The sequence below is a fragment of the Myxine glutinosa genome, chromosome 11, assembly GCF_964187855.1.
Source record: "Myxine glutinosa chromosome 11, kmMyxGlut1.1, whole genome shotgun sequence".
Lineage (NCBI taxonomy): Eukaryota > Metazoa > Chordata > Myxini > Myxiniformes > Myxinidae > Myxine > Myxine glutinosa.
Window position 1 is genome coordinate 67,315,563 of NC_136271.1, and position 20,643 is coordinate 67,336,205.

Consider the following 20,643-nt stretch of genomic DNA (forward strand, 5'->3'; position numbering starts at 1 on the left):
CCAGGAATGACCCAATATTGAATTTTGAGTTAAAAACTGTTACCCCATTTTGACCACTGACCCTAAGTAGCCCACCCTATGGGGCATGAACCGGGCGTGGGGGGGGTGGTGGTGTGGAAGAAACCCACAAAAAAGTTGCATATTTCATGTGTCCCCCCAATGTTGATTGCAGATACAATACAAAGTTCCGTTTTAAAATGTGCCTGTATTAATTGTGCCGCAACCAAAGGTAATTTTTGGGTTTTTGACCAAAAGTGATGCTGCTATTGCAGGGGAGAGAAACTAAGGAGTCAGGGACATCCGATGGGAGGAAGGATTCTGTTATACAATGTTAAACTGTCGGGGGCAGCCTGGATTGAGAGATCTGTAATGCTGGAGCGGAGGCCTCAAATGTTTGAGCTCCACAGAGTGAGGGACAAGGGAGGCAGCGTTGGGAGGATGCGCGACAGGTGGGTGGCTCGGAGGGTGCGGGTGAGGGGGGAAGGAAGATGGGATGAGGGGGAAGTTGAGAAGTGCAGAATGAGTAGGAAGCCAAGAAGAGGATGCTTTGAGGAGGAAGCTTTGAGAGGGTGGGTGAGGGAAAGGTTGGAGAGGGTCGGGTAAGGGGAGATGCAGAAAGGGAGGACATGAAGTGGAGAGATGCTGAAGAGGGGGACACAGAAGGGGTGGGGTTGGAAGGAAGCAGATTCATAGATGTGGGGGAGGGTACAGACACGGAGGGGTTTGACACTAAAAGATCGTGAAGTGGATTTGATTGTTGTGCGCAGACAAACTGCACTTATCAAGATTCCCATATTTAACATTCTGAGATAAAGATCATGGGATGGAAGAAGTTTTGGTGGAAGGCACAGAGAAAGGTCGAGCTGTAGGAATCGAAGGATGGCTGACAGACCAAGCGCTTCGATGAGACGTTTGCAAAATATGCCACATGAAGAATAATAACAACAAGCGTTACGCCTAGGTCCCCCGTCTGGGAAGTGATGTGAGTTGACAAAATGGAAGACGCAGAAAACATGCTATGATATGATATTTCGCTCACAAGGTTCAGACATACATGGAGGCGGCCATCTTGGATTTTGACGTGGCGACCCAATTTCCAATAGGGTTCTTCCTTATGCCTAGATACACCCACACACCAGATTAGAAGTTGGTACTTTGCTTATTTTTCAAGATATTTTGTTCACAGGGTTCAGACATATATATGGTGGCGGCCATCTTGGATTTTGACGTGGCGACCCAATTTTCAATAGCGTTCTTCCTTTTGCCTAGATACACCCACACACCAGATTCGACGTTGGTACTTCGCTTATTTTTCAAGATATTCCGTTCACAAGGTTCAGACATACATGGCGGTGGCCATCTTGGATTTTGACGTGGCGACCCAATTTTAAACAGCGTTCTTGCTTGTGCCGAGATACACCCACACTAGGGTGGTCCAAAAAACATCGATCTCTCCGATTTTGATGCTCTACTGGATTATTGTTAGAAATGATCTAAAACATTCACCCACCAAATATTTTCGCTCAATTCCATCTAGAAACTCATACACACTTCAATTGAAATATGGCGTTTTTCACCAAATTTGGCTAAATGAGAACAATCCAATAGCAACCTAGGTGGAAGAAGTACATGCACTATTGTACGAAGCCATTTTGTGGTTCATGACTTTTTGCATGCGCTTGCACCTGTGAGTGTGAAATCATCATGGTCGAAACATGTTTGACAATGCTTGAAACATGTTTGAAACATGTTCATACATGTCTGACTCATGTTTCGACCATGAGGACTTCACAGGGGTATGTACCATCAATGACATTATTTCGGAAAAAAATATTTCTAAAGTCTTTGTCAGCCTCAACATGGACGATTTTCATTAAAATTGACCAAAATGACAAATTTATATGTTGAGTGTGTATGAGTTTATAGATGACGCAGATGCAAAATATTTTTTGGGTGAATGATTTAACCATTTCTAACAATAATCCAATAGAGCATCAAAATCCAGATAAAAAAGTGATTTTTTTTGCATTTTTGGACCACCCTAACCCACACACCAGATTAGAAGTTGGTACTTCGCTTATTTTTCGAGATATTTCGCTCACAAGGTTCAGACATATATATGGTGGCGGCCATCTTCGATTTTGACGTGGGTTGCACCCACACACCAAATTCGAATGCGGTCCTTCGCTTAGGCATGTACGCACGCACGGGAAAACCATAGTCCCCCCTTCGCTCCGCGGTGCGACGGGGGACAATAAATTGTGATCAAGAAGAACGTGGGGGTGCTGATGTTAAATAAATAAGGCAAATCATTTTTGGTTCACAAGTTATCAAACAGTGACCACTATATATTCGTCATGGGTGTGTGTGTCTGTCTGTCCGCAGCATAACTACCCGATGATATCATCCGATCTTGATGAAACTTGGGTGGGATGTTGATATCATGATCTAGTTGTGTCCTGCCTAGAGTGGGCGTATTGCGCCCATTGTGGGCGGAGCCACGCCCGAAAAAGATGTCTTTTTAGGGGATAATCGATTTCAAGCTACATCTTCTTGGAGGGGTTTGGCGGAATCTGACATGGGTTTCGGTATTTGGTTCGGCCAATGTCATGTGTCTAGCCCCACGGAGCTCGAGTTTTCATTTTCGCCCCAAGGTCAAGGTCACAAGGTCATGAAATTTAGAAAAGTCAATTTTTGATGGTTTTATTACATTGTTCGCTTCCTGATGGGGTGAAATGTCGTACATGTTTTTATATTATCACATACATCATGAAATACAAGTTTTCCAACAAATTTCAGAATCTTCGACCTTTGACCTTTGAAGGTCACAAAGGTCAAATTTTCAAAGTTGTCGGAATCGAACCGCATTTTCGGTATTGTGTAGCTAACTAACCTCATAACAGATAATACATTCCTATTTATATATTTTCAATGTCGGTTTTGACCTTTGTCATTGAATACCGCTCGCTCGTGAACCATCGTCGTCTCCTGACTTGTAATGTTTGCAAAAGCTTTTAAAGGAAGGAGGAAGAAGCCTTTTCTTCAATGAAAGTGGAAAGTGAGAGATGTACAGGAAGTACAAGTAGAACATAGAATAAGATCATGTTTTGGAGTGAGTTTTTTTGAGTTTCCTTTTTTAAAGTGAGATGCAAGAGGATAACTTTGAAAAATCAGAAAGAACAACATTTTTTTCCTTGTGTGTGTGTGTGTGGGGGGGAGGGGGGGATTGGAAGGGGGGTGGGGGCGAATGACCAAGCAACCACAAAACCAGTCTTGTGCTCCTCCTGCCAGTCCTTCAAAGCTGCTGCTACCTCGTACCACCTGTTGGCATCCTCCCTGCCCAGTGCCAAGCTTTGCTGCACTCAGCCAACCCACTTCCCTTTTATCACCAGCTTGCCTGCTCCTCTCCACCCCTTTGTTAGGTCTTTTGACCTGCCACCCCCTATCATTTCACTCTTGCGTCAACTTTCACATTTTTAATGATTAAAACAAAAGGAGCTACAACAGCACACGATAGAGCGCATACCTCCACCAGGTTGAACAGTTTATGTTTTGTGTCCCACTGATAGGCCGGATCTGGATTCAGACCTGAACCAAAATCTAATCGGCTTGTTCTTGTCATCTCCCGAACTCATGCACCAAATGTAGTCAGAATCGAAACACAACCTTTTGAGATATCCTGTTCACAGACAGACAGGGGTGAAACTAACCTCCACCCAACTTCAGTGGCAGAGGTAACTAGAGCGAAGTCATTTCTGGTCTTGCTCCCCTCTGTCCTCCATGCCCTCCCCCTTCGGTCCCCCAAGTATCTGCAAGACGCACGCAGTCCACCAGCAACCCCCTCCTCGTGAAACTGCCTCAATCCAGAACCACTGCTCACCTCAACTCAATTATTCCTGTCTTTTCCCTCCTGTGGAACCGGCTTCCACACTCTCTTTGATCTCATTCTTCCCTCCGGGTCGTCAAGACAGCTGTTCACCACCATCTCAAGTCATCCCCCATCCAAAACCATGATCTTTTCTACACCCGTTAAACCACCCCCACCCATCCCAAAAGTTTTGCTTATGTATCCATCTTGTCCACCTTTTGCGTTCTCCCTAACCCTCACAGTTACCTGCATCCCCTGGTTGTCCATCTCCCTCTACTTCTCCCTCTGCCCTGCTGTTGGCATTTCCTCTTTCTCCTGCTGTTCCCTTTGTTATGTTGTGTCCTGATCTGTTCTGCGTCATAACTCTTCCATGAGCCTAGACCATGAATAAGGGAGAACAACACTCTTCGACAACACAACATTGACCAATATGCCTCCGCCCACATTATTACAAGATTATAACACTTGTACCAAATTTGATTTAAATCCATTCACCTGTTTTTGTTTTTTTTTGTTTGTTTTTGTATACTGAATCGAGGCTCGTGAAAGAGCTAACATTTATTTCACAAACAAATCAACCAGACAAACAAAATATACAAAAAGAGGGAGCGGAAGACAAGATGGGGAGAGAAGGGGAAGCACACAACCACAACATTTGAGAGCAGGGAGAAGTGTGGGAGGGAGAGGGCTTGGGGGCAGGAGGCGTGGGAAGGGGGGGGTGGGGGGGGGCGATGGGAGAAGTATAAAACACAAGGGGACCGAAATTAGCGGGGGTAGAAAAGATCAAGGTTTTGGATGGGGGAGGATAAGAGATGGTGGTGAACAGCTGTTTTAAAGACCTGGAGGGTGGAGTGGGATTGAAGAGAGTGAGGGAGTTTGTTCCAGAGGCGGGAGAAAAGAGGAATGAAGGAGTGAAGGTGAGCAGAAAGTCTTGATTTTGGCAGTTTAACCATAAGAGGGTTGCAGGCAGATCTTGTGCGACCTGTAGGAATATTTGGGGGACAGAGCCCAGAGAGGGCTGGGGGGGCAAGGCCAGAGAGGAGTCGGTAGAAGACGGAAAGACCACCAACCTGCCTGCGGTGAGTGAGTGAAAGGCCCTTGGAGTTAGCTTCATCGCGGGAGATTCCAATGATTCTGAACGCTTTGGTTTCAACAGCGTGAAGACGGGCTAGGTGTGAGGCAGGAGCACCAGACCAGAGGGGAGGGGAGGTTATGTTCTCAGGTTATGACATTTTTACCTGAGATGACCTCTGACCTTTGACCTATTGATGCCATATTCCAATCAGTTCATCTTTATATCATATATACGTATACCAACTTTGCTCAAAATCGCATCAGTTGTTCACAAGTTGGTGTAGCAACATAATCTTTACCTGACCGGACATCTGACATTTTACCTTTGACCTCTTGACCCCAAAATCGAATCAGTTAATCTTTACATCATTATACATACCTGTACCAGGTTTGAATTGGATCCCTTCAGCCTTCTCAAGTTATAGACCTATTACAGACTTTGACCTCTTGACCCCAAAATATAATCAGTTAATCTTTACATCATAATACATACTTGTACCAAATTTGGTCAGAATCCCATCAATGGTTCACAACTTATCGTGGTAACACAATTTTTACCTAACATGACCTCTGACCTTTTGCCTATGATCTTTTCACTCCAAAATCAATAATCGCCATGCCTAGTCAATGACGCACGTAAAGTTTCAAGTCAATCAATTTGGTGGTTTGAGAGAAGATGTTTTTTTAGGGTTTTAATGTGCCAAGTTTCAAATTTTTCCATTCAGCGGTTTCCGAAAAATATATATTTAATTATTAGCGTTTATTCCAAGATGGTTGCAATACTACATAACCTATGACATCACAATTATCATTTAAAAATTTTTTCATGTGTGTCACTCCTACCCTGAAAGTTTTGTCTCAATCGGACATTTGGTTGCTGAGGAAAACGAGGTTTTAGGTCAGACGAACGGACAACCGCAAAACAATGCCTCTGGTCACCTTCGGAGGCGGAGACATAAAAATTCTTGTATCCGGGTCCAGATCTTCACCAAAATCTAATCAATCCGTCCTTGTCACACATCCAAACATTTTTACTAAGTTTTGTAGAATCCGTCCATAACCTTTTGACATATCTTGCTCACAAACGGATGAAAACTTAACTAACAAGTAACAAGCCAATAGGAGAAACCTTAAATGCCGTGTTCATGATGGAGAAAATTAACTAGGACCCATTACCCATCAATTCACTTTGTTACTGAGTCTTTCACTCTTGTTGCAGTTTCTGGAAAGTATGCAATTGAAGTATGACAAGATGGCTGCTGAGAAGGGTGTGTATGTCGTTGGAAGCTGTGGCTTTGATTCTATCCCAGCTGATATGGGAGTACTCTACACACGTGACCAATTTCCAGGTACTTTGAGCGAGTCGAGGCATGCACTGCTACTGTAGTTAGCATGGTATATATTTGCTAATCTGTTTTGTGTTACAGGGACTTTGACTGCAGTTGAAAGCTATTTGGCGATCCAAACTGGGGCCGAGGTAACAGCAACGCCACCCAATATGCTGGATACGTCGTTGTGTTCCCTCCTACAGGGAGGGAAGATGTATTGTTTCTTTTCCTTTCTTATCTTTTGTTTTGAGTAGTTGTTAGAAAGAAAGAAGAAAATCAAACATCATTGTTTGATTTCTGAGCTATTCCTTTTCAAATTTGATGTGTTATATTGCTCCATTACAGCCAGTCCCATTTCCTATTGGTTTTGTCCCCCACCTCTCCAACAAGGTTGTAGACGGGGAACATTAAAACGGGCTTCGACCGACCAATCATCTGTCCGTGTACTTTTGTGTACGCGATATTTCAAAAACCGTTCAATATTTCGCTTTAATATTGCACATATCTATTCCTCATGACGTTATCTCAACCTGATGAGATCACTGCTGTGATCCTGATTAGATGAGATCACTGAATAATGTTTCCATGGCAACCATCTCGGTAATTTGGTTTGTGTACGTGATATTTCAAATTCAAAAACCGTTCAAGATTTAGCTCATATTACAGATTTATATTTCATACAATCCAAAAGGTGGGGTACCTAGAGTATTAGCTCGTTATTTTTTCTCCAAGCCCTTGCTGAAATATTAAGGGGTCAAAGGTGAAACAAACATTTTGTCTTTCCATGCCGTTATTTTTGAATTGATGGATATGAGAGTTGGCATAAAGGTGCTTTTGAACATCCTTCATCCGAATATGTGGAAAATTTTCGGATTATATTCATTTTCAGATTTTTTCAGGTGGCGATAGTTTAAAATTGGATGTTCATTTGTTTAAGCTTGTCCTGCCAATCGTTTCTTTTTCGACCAGACAAGAATTGGCAAAATGCTTCCTTACTATCATGGTCCTTCAGACTAAAGCAAGTAGACATTGGTCGTGTGTTTTTCCTTTGAATTTCACAGCAGTCGACAAAGGTCAAATTAGATCACAAAATGAAGTGTTTGGCCTGCGCAGCCTCTATATTTCAACTAATCCAGACAAGACTTGGCACAGAAATACTGCCGCATCAAAGACTCACGAGCCTGATGTGCCTCCGTGAATAGCCAAACTATTTTACCAAAGACCCACCACGCTGGGGTGATGAGTTGTAGCTGTGTTTTCATCCCCAACGTGTACCCAATTGGAAATAATGGTGGTTGCAAGATTGCAGGAAGAAAAAAGGCATGAGATGCATCTTGGAATTAATATGGGTTTTATTATAAGATTTATATGGGGAGAAAGGTGGACAAGATGCGATAGCTAGACGGAACAAACCAGGCAGTCAACAGATATAAAAAGGGATGAGGGGCCACGCAAGCTTGTATACAAGGAGAGAAATGAATAATCCTATCCCCCTGGGGCCTAGGCACAAAGGCTTGTATGGGCACAAGATGGTTGAGGCCCCACGACGACAAGCCACTCAGCCAGCGAGGACTAGGAAAAATAATTTTGCGTTTTCTTTAGCTTTTTAATCGTGTTTTATCAAGCTGCCTCTGGGTATTCTGATTGAATCTACATTTACTTTTCTTGTGACGGTTTTCTCGAGTTGATCGTGGTACCTTTCTCGAACAGGGAGCTGGCGTACATTTTGGCACATGGCAATCGGCGATTCATGGCTTTTCGGACCAAGCCAGTCTGCGCACATTGCGCAAGCATTTTGGTTACAAGCCCCTGCCAGTAATGGGCCGCAAGTTGACCAAAAGGTGAAGACTGATGTCACTTTTGGGCAGCACTGGTGTTTTGTCCCTTCTGAAGCTGGAGGTTTTGAAGCCACATGTTTAAAGCATTAATGACGCATTAAACGAGGAAATTAAACAAGAAGTTCATGAAATGGCAAATGATCATCGGTATTGATTTAGAAGTGTTTTTTAACTACTTAATTTTGAGGTTTCACAGTGAATAGAGCTAGAGATTTAGTACTTCGTGATGTTATTCTTGCCACACCCTGTCCATCCCCACCCCAACCCTTATTTTTATTCCACCATTTAAAAAAACTGATAAGACTCCTCAGCTGCCAGGGGTGGTATCAGCACCTGTCCTTTAGTGAAACTTTGGTTCTATTGCAAGCTGTTGAGGATGGCTGCAGTATGGCGAGTTTTGAGGGTTCTTTCTGCTACTGGGGATGCTTCCTGGCTCTGCAGTGCTTGCTAGAGGGAGTTTGAATCGGTGTTCCTACAGGCTTGCCGCCAGAACCCCGGGGGCCCGAACCCGGGTATTGCGCCCTGGGAGGCTAGTGCACAATCTCGGATCCCCTTCAGCAATTTGTGACTAGAGCTACACCAAGCACGGGATTCTGGAAGGCTCTTCAGAGGCCACTAGTTTATACTTGTTCCCATCTAGAACACTCCATGTTTGTTTACAAAGTTCCCTTCAAGCCCTTTGCCCCCCTCTTTATTTCAGTGTGGGCCAATCATCTGCGGTAGCCCAAGCCCCCAAAAATTTTTTTCCCCCTCTTCCTTTCCTTTTTTGGACCTAGGGAGGTGCGGGGTCTTCATTTTTGGGTTCAAACCCTCCACTGTGGTGTTGATGTTTTTTGTTTTTTTTACCTGCCTCCTTGTGCCAGTTGTAGTTCTGCAGGTGAAATGTGCCAAATGCCTTTTTCATGCTTCTCATATGACATGTATGTGTGCTGCTTGCACCTTGCAGGGGCATGGTGTTCTACAGCAAAGACGTGGAGCGCTGGGCTTTCCCATTCCCCGGCTCTGATGTATCAGTTGTTCGACGCACGCAACGCTTCATGCATGAAAACCTGGAGAGAGTCCCGGTTAGTCGTTCACAAGCATAGTCTGATATTTGATATTTGATGTAAGATTTGTATCATTTTCAAAATATGATCTTGGCTCAGAGATAAAGGTTATGAAGGATAAAGTAACACGTATCGACAGTGGAATGGTAGGGATACGAGCGTGTAGTTAAATGAATGGGAAGAGGTGAGGAAGAGTGAAAGATGGTAAGCTGCGTGTTGGTGGTGAGGTAGTCAAGCGTGGCTTGGGATGGAAGATAACGAGACGGTGGTGAGCTGTTGGCTTTAAGCACTGGAGGGAAGAGTTGGGGGTTGGATATATTGTGCCCCACTACTTAAATAAACTCCACACCCTCCACCACAAAAAGCACCATTTCACCAAGTACATATTGTTTCGAGATGGTGTCGCTTGTTTGTTTCGAGTAAATGGACTTTCATTGGCCAAATACACTGTTTTCAGCCGTGTTTAACACGCAACTTCGAAACACGACTTGATTCAGGCAAATAATGCTTCTTTTAAGTCTGACTCAAGCCTCAGCATGCGGACTGACGTGAACAAACCTTTTACGGCCCACATTCTTTTTTTTTCATTCTACGGCCACGTGTACATTTCTCCACATTGCAGAACAGCCAATGCTTTGTAATAACGTGGAAATTTTGAATAATGCTACACAAGCTGCCTTTGATGCATTACTATAGCGACGACCGTTGTCTACCAGCATAAGACCTTGCCGTTTCTGCATTTGAAGGATGTTTGAAAACGTGCAGTGTTCTCGACTGAAGCACAACTTGATTTCTGAGCCTGCATCGAAAGCCAGACTGGGCAATCGCCCACCTTCAACAAGGCCTTTGTCCATAGTTTGTTGGAATACTGATCGTTGGATTGTTGCATTCATCCCTCCAGCGCTTCAAGCCGGCAGTGCACCAGTCTCATGACATCCCCTGCACTACAATAATAGGAACTGCTTTAGAATAAAGTGTGATGGATACGGAAGGAGCTCTACTATTTACATAGGAAAATATATAATAGTACACGGATGTAGCTCACGAATAACAATAACCTTTTTTTCTTTTCTCACAATTGTATGAATATTGGTATTCTTGTCATGAGGAGGTGATGAGAAAGAGTGAGGTGAGATGAGGAGAAAACGTGAAAGATGAGTAAGTTGTTGTGGTGGGAGGAGACCTGAATGGACATGTGGGAAGGAGTATGGATGGTTTTGAGGGAGTTCATGGGGGTTACGGATATGGTGTGAGAAATGGAGAAGGTGAAAGGATTTTGGAGTTTGCTGATGGAGCTGATTTGTTGATTTGTAATACTCAGTTCCAGAAAGAGGACAATAAGCTTGTTACATACACGTCAGGTGGGTCGACGACAACCGTCGACAACCGACAACAACAACGACGTCAACCAGAGAATGAATGGGATGGCAACATAGAGAGTAACCCAGTCACCTGATGGTGCGTCGGCGAGATAGGGGGCACCTCCGGGACACAAAGGTGATCCCAGGGGAGGAGGCTGTTTCACAGCACCACTTGGTTGTCTGCGACATAAGGGTGAAAGGTGCGAGGAGAGCTCGGCGGGTGAAGTACCAACCGAGAATGAAGGTGTGGAGGTTGAAAGAGGTGACAGTAAGGGAGGCATTAAAAGAGAGGCTGAGTAGGGTAGAGGATGATGTGGTTGAGCTTGAAAGTGGTTGGATGTCAATGAAAGCTAGTTTGTTGGGAGCCGTTGGTGAGGTATGTGGATGGACAAAAGGACCACCGAGGCACTCGGAAACATGGTGGTGGGATGTTGAGGTTGGAAAGAGGATTGACGAGAAGATGAAGAAGTTCAAAGAGTGGCAGAAGACGAAGGGTACGGGAGCAGAAACAGCAGAGCATGAAAGTTATAAGGCAGCCAGGAAGGCTGCAAAGAAAGAGGTAGCAAAGGCGCAGGAGGCATGTAGGAAAATGTTCGGAGAACGCTTGGATTCGGAAGAGGGTCAGAAAGCAGTATTCAGGATTGCAAAGCAGATAGCGACAGAGAGGTGTGATGTGATGGGGGTGAGTTGCTTGAAGGATGAAGTGGGACAAATCGTTGTCGACCCAGATGGAATTAAAGGAAGATGGAAAAGATATATGGAAATGCTGTTGAATACAGAGAATGAATGGGATGGCAACATAGAGAGTAACCCAGTTTTAGGACCGGCAGAGAAGATAACTGAGAAGGAAGTTGAGGAAGCGATAAAAGCAATGAAGAGTGGAAAAGCGGGAGGGCCGACGGGAGTTGTGGGAGATATGTTGAAGGCAGCAGGAAGTTGGGGTGTGAAGAGAATGACAGAGATCTGTAATCTGGTGGTGAAAGAAGGCCGCATTCCAGTGGATTGGGAACTGAGTACCCTCGTCCCTCTATACAAGGGGAAAGGTGACCCTCTGGAGTGTGGCTCGTACCGAGCGATAAAGTTATTGGAGCATGGAATGAAGGTATTGGAAAGGGTGTTGGAGAGGAGGATAAGGAAGAAAGTGAAGATCGACGAAATGCAGTTTGGATTTATGCCAGGAAGAGGAACGACAGATGCGCTTTTCATTGTGAGGCAGTTGCAGGAGAAGTACATGGATAAGAGGAAGAAGTTGTTTTTTGGGTTTGTTGATCTGGAGAAAGCATTCGATAGGGTTCCATGCAAAGTATTGACATGGGCATTGAGGAAGTTAGGAGTGGAGGAATGGTTGATCAGAGTAGTGATGGCAATGTACAAAAGAGCACGCACAGCTGTAAGGACGAAGGACGGGAACAGTGGTGAGTTTGAGGTGAAGGTGGGAGTGCATCAGGGGTCGGTACTAAGTCCACTACTATTTGTAGCTGTGATGGAGGTGCTGGCTCAGACCGTAAAGGAGGGTTTACCGTGGGAGTTGTTGTATGCGGTATGCGAGAGATCTGGTGTTGATTGCGGAAAGTATGGATGGACTGAAGGAAAAGATGAACAAGTGGAAGGAATGTATGGAGACAAAAGGTCTGAAGGTGAATATCGGAAAGACAAAGGTGATGGCAAGTGGTAAAGCATGTGGTGAGGTGGAAAGAACTGGGAAGTGGCCGTGTGCTGTGTGCAGGAAGGGTGTCGGAGTGAACTCCATTCAATGTACAATGTGTGCTGAGTGGTTTCATCAAAAATGTAGTGGTCTGAGAGGGTCATTAACCAGTGTGGCAGCTACATTCAAATGTAAGGTGTGCACAGAGGGAGCTGCAGATGGAGGAAATGTTGAGTTGGATCTTGGAGACGGCGTGAAGCTGGAAGGTGTGAAAACATTTTGCTACCTCAGAGACATGCTGAATGGAGAAGGTGGATCAGACTCGGCAACGGTTGCTCGAGTGAGATGTGCATGGAAGAAGTTTCGGGAACTGAGTGGCGTGCTAATGAGGAGGAGAGTGTCGCTGAAGCTGAAGGGAAAGGTGTATGCTGCATGTGTGAGAAGTGTTATGATTTATGGGAGCGAGACATGGGTAATGAACGTAGAGCAGCAACGAAGGCTGGAAAGGGTGGAAATGCGAATGGTTCGATGGATGTGCGGAGTATCGTTGAGAGAGAGGAAGACAAATGATGAATTGCGAAAGATGATGGGAATATTGCCTGTGATTGATGCTGTGAAGAGGAACAGGTTGAGATGGTTTGGTCATGTATTGAGGAAGGATGAAAGTGACTGGTTGAGAAGAGTGATGGAAGTTAATGTAGAAGGAAGTAGAGGACGGGGAAGACCGAGAAAGACTTGGCTAAAGATGGTGGAAGAAGAAATGCGGGCAAGGGGGTTAACAAGGAGAGATGCAGAAAATAGGGCAAAATGGAGAAGATTGTCATGGGGACCGCAAGGCTAACCCCCGCTCTAGCAGGGAACATGGCCTTAAAATGCATGTTGTCAGCGAAAAGACGGGAAGATTCGCCTTGGAATCTGGCAGCCTTCAAGGCAACAACAATTCTGGATAAGGGCCTACTAACTCGCAGCACATTTTTCAAATGGAGACCTGAATCTGGCTCCACAAATTTGATCCCACTGGTTGCCAGGACGGATACGGGTGCCTCCGTGGATATTATTACCTCCGCCATCGAAGGTGGATGGAGGTTATGTTTTCACCCCTGTCTGTCTGTTTGTCTGTCTGTGAACAAGACAAGATACAGAACAATCTCAAAAAGTTGTGGACGGATTCGGACGAAATTTGGCAGAGAGGTGTAGTGTATGTGACGAGGACGAAATGATTAGATTTTGGTGAAAATCAGGATTCGGATCCAGCTACCAGAATTAAAGTGATTCTTCACCATTGAGAGATCGGGTGGTGAAAAGTGATATATAACATGATATTTATAAAAGTTATGGACGAGTTATGAATAAACTTGGTAGACCAGTTGGTTAGGTAACAATTCCGGTTACAAGCCAATTAGATTTTGGTTCAGGTCCGAATCCAGATCCGGCCTATCAGTGGAATACAAAACAAACAGTTAAGCCTGGTGGAGGAGGTATGCGTTCTACCGAGTGCCGTTCTGGTCCCACCAGCTTTGCTCTGGTAAGAGGTTGTATCCCGTGCAGCCTCTGTGGATGGGATCCTGTCCGAGATCCTCCTCAGTTGAGCATTGCACACCCTGTTTATCATTGGAGGAACCACACGTGGTTTGTTTTAAAGGATTTGTTCCCCCTGCCACCTATATGTTTGAGGGTGACATAGAAATCAAATATTTTTGTATTACAAATGCTTTTTTGACTTAACCCAAGTTAGCTTGAAGTTAGTTAGCTTTGATAAGTTTGCATTATATATGAATCATAGTTTGTGCATTTGGAAATGCAGGCTGGGAAGGCTGGAAAAAGGAAAGTTTGTTTGTTTATTTACATGTGTACACCTGCTCTCTATGTGAGAGCCACGAGGGTGGGGTGGGAAAGTTTCTATTATCCTCTCTGGGGTACATATATCATGGTAGATCGAAGCTTGGGTCCATTAGTCTGTGCAGGATGCGATAAGTATATAATGGATCAAGAATGTTGGGCTTCGTCCTCTTCAGTTCACACTGCCAACAGGTAGAAATCGCTGTTGTGCACGAGGGATGATTTGAGATCTGGAATTCAGTTGTTCCCCTCCCCCCTCGCCCCCTCCTCCTCCTCTCCCCCCCTCCTCCCCCTCTCCCCCTCCCTCCCCCTCCCCCCTCCTCCCTCCCCCTCCCCCCTCCTCCCTCCTCCCCCGTCCCCCTTGTAGTACGTTACAGTTGCACTTAATTCTTGTTACAGTTGCAGTACGCAGCATATGCCACTGTGGGGAGTGTTGGCTATCTGCTACTAACCATCCTCATGGGGATCATGTTTGGCCTATTGGCCAGGTTTAGCTTTGGACGAAAACTCTTGGAAAAGGTGAGGGTCTTTTTTTTTTTTTGCAGAAAACACCAAGCAAAACTTGGCACACATTACTGGTTTGTGTGAATATTCTTAATCGGTCCTTCAACTACTTGATGAATTATTTTCCCCATTGAAGAGTCATGTAACATTCATTGGCATTTTTTTAACCAGTTGTGTGAAGAATGAATGAATGATCGTTTTAAGGCCATTTTCCCCGCTAGAGTGGGGGTTGGCCTTGCGGGCCCCATGACCTCATGGCGCCCTGTTTGAGGCAGTTTTTATAGCCGGATGCCCTTCCTGTGTGAAGCACCGCTGTAATTGGTTTGTTTTTCATCTTGTTTAATTTGTGCCTTTTTAGAATATTTAATAACCTCAGTGAAGTTACACTTTTTGATGAAAGTTCGAACCTGTTTGTTATTTTATGCTCTAATAAGAGCATTTAGTGCTCTGGAAATGTTCTCTTATGAAGTCAGTTTAAATGATTTGTGTGCTGAACCTAACACGGTCGTGTTACGATAACATTTAGTCTTTGTTGCTAAACACACAAATCATCCCCATTTAACTCAGTATTGTACCCTTTTGTCCCGAGTATTTTATTTATTTTTCACTATGCCAACATTTTCTTACTGTAAAAGGTGGATAGTCAATATCAACAACTGTAAAATACCCTTCTTATTTGTCCCTATTATGGTGATTGTTCATTGATATTTACCACATGATGCTTTTTCAGTACCCCAAGATCTTCTCTTTTGGTGTATTCTCACATGAAGGACCCACAAAAAAGCAGGTATGCAACAAAAGTAGTTGTCATCGACTTGCATGTTTGTCTGCACTTGTCCAATGTTCTCATCAGCAAAAGTCGTAGTAAGGAATGTTAAGCCCCCGTTAGGAATGGACAACCTTAAATGTAACAGCATTTCACCGAGTGTACTGCTAGGCCGGGCTGTCTCGAGCGCCATGTCACACTCGCGCTTTTTTGTATACAGTGTCTAGGCTCATAGAGGAGCTAGGACATAGAAGAGATCAGGATGTAACAGGACAAAAGGAACAGTATGAAAAGAGGGGTATACCAACTAACAGCAGAGACAAAGAAAAATGGGGGGGGGGGGGGGGGGGGAGGGGAGGCAAAGACACAGGGTAGAAAAGATCATTGTTGCGTATAGATACACCCGGTGTTGGCCTAATGGTTAAGGTGGTGGGCTCGGGATCCTCAGGTCCTGAGTTTGCTACTTTGAATCCCATTCAACTGTTGAATTAATACCAGGTGGGGCTGACTCAGCCTGTCATCCTTTTGAGGTCGGTGAAATGAGTACTTCCGAGGTCAGTACCTCATTCCGTAGCATACACGGTGGTGTGTCGGGATGGTGCTGAGGAGTCGTCCAAGGATGCAGCGACATGCTGATCCAGTGTACACTCCCATATACTGTAAATATACTGATTTATATAACAATAAAATGCAGTGTCCGTCTGCCTCCTCCATAACTCCAAAACCATGAAACCTAGCGGCCCCGAACTTTGCATGCATACACTTGGACCTCCAACAGATTGCAAGGATGAAAACTGGTTTGGGTGTTATAACATCCTTTTTTGAAGATGATTAATGAGGTGCTCATAAGAAAAGAAATAAAAACCGATGTGGTGGCTTACCAATATGGTGGCCCACCATCTTTTTTTTTATGTTGGAGGCTACAGGCACGGACTATGTAGCCCTCATCGAGGCCAGGCCTTAAATAGAAGAGAAGAAAAGTGTATAATGAAAAATGTATGATGTTTATTTGTGAGAAAGATTGAAGCTCGCCCGTTAGCTGTAGTTTGAGAGAGAGAAAGAAAATTCAGCAATCCTGACATGGAGAGTGTAAGATGGTTCCGGGCACCACTTTAACGCTCCTAAGTCCGAACGGAAGTACCACTCTGAACGGTTTCTACCTTCAACCTTCTACCTAAGGAACCGGTCCAACTAGATGAGTTTTTTTTGGAGACACCATCTCCTTACTGGATGGCCGTTGGCTCCCAGAGGGAGCTCATCCGCCCTTTGACAGGTATTATTTTTAGTCCTGCGGGGTGTCAGTCACCCTCCCCACTGGCAAGCCAGTGAGGGTAGCCAGTTTAGTCGCCGACTGCCCGACCATGTGGCAGGTAGCACTGGGTTACATGTTACCAGTGGCAGTCGAGACTGACCTGACAAAACTGCATCTTGGTCAGCCCACTGCACCTCACTGGGTTCTTAAGCCGCCATTTTGTTTCAGCCTACTCAAACGTGCCTTGCCTTGGAAACACGATCGATTATCATAACAAAATTGAAGATTATTATCAAAATCTGGATTCGGTTATGAGGATTGGATGCTGTAGACTAAATAATGTCCAAATCTGGAGTGAAATCTGACAAAATTTACCATATCTTGCGATCTTATAACTAAGTGTATAAATGTATTTATTTAAGCAAGGCTGGGATTCTCGTTCTGGTGTTAGTTTTTTAAATTTAACTTTGTCAGGTAAAACGCAGCTCGCTTTGAGATCGGTGCCGGTGAGATATACCCATCTCTCGTGTGTGTGCTAGTGTTGTGTTAGTGTTGTGTTAGTGTTGGTGAACGAAACTGAGGTGAAGGAGCAAAATAATGTCATTGTCTTACAGGAATGGTTTATTTAATTGCAGAAGCATAGCCTGATACTTTGTAAGCAGTTTGTGAGTGTAACTTCCATGGGATAGGGTGTCACTCCACTGCATCAGAGTTCAGTGTACCTGCGATCTATTTTTAAAATTCGCTCTAGATAATGGACACAGATTGCGTACATCATATTCCCATCAGGAAGCGACTCATTGTTACCTGGCAACGCCAGGTATTTTTGCTAATATATATATATATATATAATATGTGTATGATGGATGACCTGAGATGGTGGTGACCGGCTGGTTTGAAGAACTGAAGGTAAGAGTAAGATTGAAGACATTGACAAGGTTGGTTCCACAGGTGGGAGGAACAAATGAATGGAGGTGAGCAACGATTCTGGATTTTCCCCATAAGTGGTTTGATTAGACGCACCAAGTCCTCTTCCCACGTGTGGTGCAGGCACCACCAGCGCCCGAGTAAAACGACCCACGACCAGAATCATCAAACCAAGACAATTGACCAGCCCCAGAACCAACACAAACTAATCTGGATTCGGATCTTCACCAAAATCGAATCTATTCATCCTTGTCACACACACCCTACCTGTCCAGCAAGTTTCATCCGAATCCATCCACAACTTTGAGATATCCTCCTTACAAATAAAAACTTTGCTTCCTACCTGGAAAGCTTCAACAGCGCATACTCGCTCGTCTGTTTTAAAGACATCGGGCCAGAAGAGCCGTAACTTGCTTTTACCTCGATAAGTTTTGGGAGAGCTTTCATGTCTGAGATTGCTAGGAAAAACCCAGGTGGATAATTAATGACCTTGAGTGTGGGATAACCTGCCTGTTCTGCATATGTGGCACGCCACGTAAAAAGGGAGCTTACGGGTGGTCAGAAAACGATGAAAAGTCAGTTTACCCAAGGAACACCCATAAGCCCCCCTTTCCCCTTGCCACATGGCCCGCCACAATTATGATGCCAGTGTGTTTGTTGTGGTTCTTTTCCCTTTGTTAAAGGAGGTAATTCTGAATGACGGTGGCACCACAGTGAAGTGTGTAATCCAGGTAGTTGCCTGTTATCTAGAATCTAACTCTTGTAAAAGCAGCTTTGGTTCAACATTAATGAGGATTTCATTACAGATGGAGGAAACTTCTTTCAGCATGACTTTCTTTGGGGAAGGTTTCAGCCAAACACAAGACATGAAACAGGACAAGCCGGAGCAGAAGATTATAACTCAAGTGCGAGGACCAGGTAAGCAAGTTCTAACCTGTATGAGTTGGGGTAGTGCAGGCTTTATGCAGGGCCTCTTGTACCTGTCTGTGAACATTTCATTTAAACTCTGCCCCTTCTATATACCTGCCACCAGATACTTGTTGGTGGTGTCATTGGCTGCCTGGTCACTTACCCTTATTTCTGTCCTTGATAAAATGTAAATGAGCACCTGATGCAATGCACTGTGTGCAGATCCTGGCTACATAGCAACATCCATCTTCCTGGTGCAATGTGGTCTCACCCTGCTGCAAGAACAGAGTGCTCTTCCCCCAAAGTGAGATTTGCAATTGTTGTTCGGTTTACATAACCACACACACTTTCACAAGGAAGGTGGTGGCCTAAGAGGATTCTGACCATGTGCCGTGGTTCCATTGTATGCAGAGGTGGTGTGTACACACCTGGCATTGCTTTTGGTGGTACCAGTCTGATCAAGCGCCTGACCCAGCATGGCTTGCACTTTTCTGTGCTGACTGGGCCTAAATAGGACCTGTCTGTGCTGGTAAGAGGGGGAGGGTGCAACCATGGGTCTTTGAATTTGAAAGTGCACATTGGTTTGGTGTGGGGAAAAAGGATGAAGCAAAATAGAACAAAAATTTTCAAATGAAACTTGGACCTTTATTAAATTTACATTTAAAATATTTTTAAGCAAACATTAAGATTCTTAACATAACTTGTATGTACGAAGTCGAAGAAAGTGAAAAAAAGTGAGGATTTGCTTTTTGCAGTAGATGTTGCACTTGAAAAAATACACAGGATTTGCTGATTGAGACCAAAGGCCTACTGTACTTGTGTTTGCCCTTCTTTGTAGAAATATCACCTTTGACATCTCTTGCTCGGTGGAGCTTTCGTTTAAAAACAAGTCAAATCTTGTCAAGCAACATCCACAAAGAATTCTCTAGCTACGCTTTTAATGTTGAAGCAAAGTTCCACCTGTTGGAAGCTTTAACTCTGAGATCCCGCAGGTGCTTTCTTGGTGGGACCAAGCTTCCTGCGAGTGACCTGGCGCGGCCAGAGAGACCGGGTTCTCAAGGTCATCCTGTGGCTGATGCTTGTCCGGGACTGCTTTACATGTTGAGACCACATTGCTGGCCTTGCCAATGGAGAGATGAGGTCGAGTTCTTCAATTGTCAATGCCTTCTTCCTGTTAGTAACAATTTAAATGCTTTACCAGGTGTTTTATTGTAGGTTGGTACGTTGCTGTAATTTGAAAAATGCACAATAAAATATAAACAAAACTACTTTGCTAATAGGAAACCAATGTAGAGACCGAATAAAGGGAATGGGTGAACAAAGCTGAATAAGAGCTTCATCAGGAGAGAGGTAGTGAACTGCCCACCTGAAGGCAAAATGAAGAGTGGGATTTAATTACGTGGAAACCATACAAAGCCGATTGCTTAAACAGAACAGTCCAGAGCGGAGCGGAACCTTGTGCCAACTCTTTGCAGAGAAACGGACTATTTTGGAACGATCTTTGAGAGAGAAAAATGCATAAAAACATGTTTTGGATGAAGTCAGCTCTGTGATTGCATTCCTCAGCACCGCCATTTTGTCTGAATCCTGCTGGTACGCCGCATTCAGAGTGAGCGACAAATTTGATTGGTCGGGACAGCCTAACATGTCGAAGCACTGCTACCTAAGCTTCCGATTCGTGTTCAAAATATAGAATTCAATTGAAATCAAAAAGTTCCTCAATCACAGGCTGACGTCTGTACAGCCAGGAGTGAACCAATTGCTTTATCCCACTTTGCACTACGTGTGCGAGGTAAAATGGTTAAAAAAAACACATCTGATAGAGCAGCTGGTCCTGTGCTTCTACATTGTGAAATGGTGTTGAGCTTTTGGTTGCAGGAGACGAGATCGTACCTCCACCTCCCATCTATCAACGAGAGCAGTACTTCATAGAATTATGGTCAGGCCTTGGAAGCCACGAGTCGTTTTGATTTCAAGACAGGACTTGGCACAACTGGAGGTGGTATGAGGAACAACAAGGGATTCCGTGGTTGGAGCTAGATTTTATCTAATCCAAGAGAAAGAGATAGATTAAGGTAAGGCCCAAAAGGTCAACTTCCAGTGGTTGATTATGGAAATACACAATTGGGTTTGAGAATCCTTGGAGATGCAGGATGAGATTAAGATTTCATCCATATTGAATGATCATTTCAAACGAGCATCTGATCCTTTCCACGTGAGTGGTAAGCAACCACTAACCCTATTGATGGGATGGGGATACTTTACAGCACAATTTGGAATCTACAA

General features: G+C 44.3%; 2 protein-coding genes across 2 annotated transcripts in view; one reads left to right on the forward strand and one right to left on the reverse strand.

Annotated features, from left to right (window-relative positions):
- Positions 1–78: 78 nt before the first annotated feature.
- On the forward strand, positions 79–19,625 carry LOC144894187 (saccharopine dehydrogenase-like oxidoreductase). The gene is made up of 16 exons (XM_078786279.1): positions 79–229; positions 350–471; positions 3,292–3,417; positions 3,690–3,734; positions 4,111–4,163; positions 5,794–5,876; positions 6,109–6,291; positions 6,370–6,419; positions 7,981–8,111; positions 9,055–9,172; positions 14,399–14,518; positions 15,234–15,290; positions 18,255–18,366; positions 18,580–18,661; positions 18,769–18,886; positions 19,196–19,625. The coding sequence occupies exons 1-15, from the start codon at positions 79–81 to the stop codon at positions 18,869–18,871; spliced, it is 1,536 nt and encodes a 511-aa protein (XP_078642405.1). The 3' UTR covers positions 18,872–18,886; positions 19,196–19,625.
- AHCTF1 (AT-hook containing transcription factor 1) overlaps positions 18,981–20,643 on the reverse strand; it is a 111,782-nt gene continuing 110,119 nt past the window's right edge. Inside the window, exon 35 of the mRNA XM_078786737.1 lies at positions 18,981–19,528. Within this exon, the coding sequence (XP_078642863.1) occupies positions 19,330–19,528 (199 nt within the window). The 3' untranslated portion in view covers positions 18,981–19,329. The remainder of the gene's footprint in view (positions 19,529–20,643) is intronic.

What these genes read in the sequence shown, in the direction of transcription:
- LOC144894187 (XM_078786279.1), top strand. Translation starts at nt 79, where the DNA reads ATGGGGCATGAACCGGGCGTGGGGGGGGTGGTGGTGTGGAAGAAACCC. An exon ending in TAATTGTGCCGCAACCAAAG is followed by an intron (nt 230 to 349) that starts GTAATTTTTGGG and finishes TGTCGGGGGCAG; the next exon opens with CCTGGATTGAGAGATCTGTA. An exon ending in AACTCAAGTGCGAGGACCAG is followed by an intron (nt 18,367 to 18,579) that starts GTAAGCAAGTTC and finishes CACTGTGTGCAG; the next exon opens with ATCCTGGCTACATAGCAACA.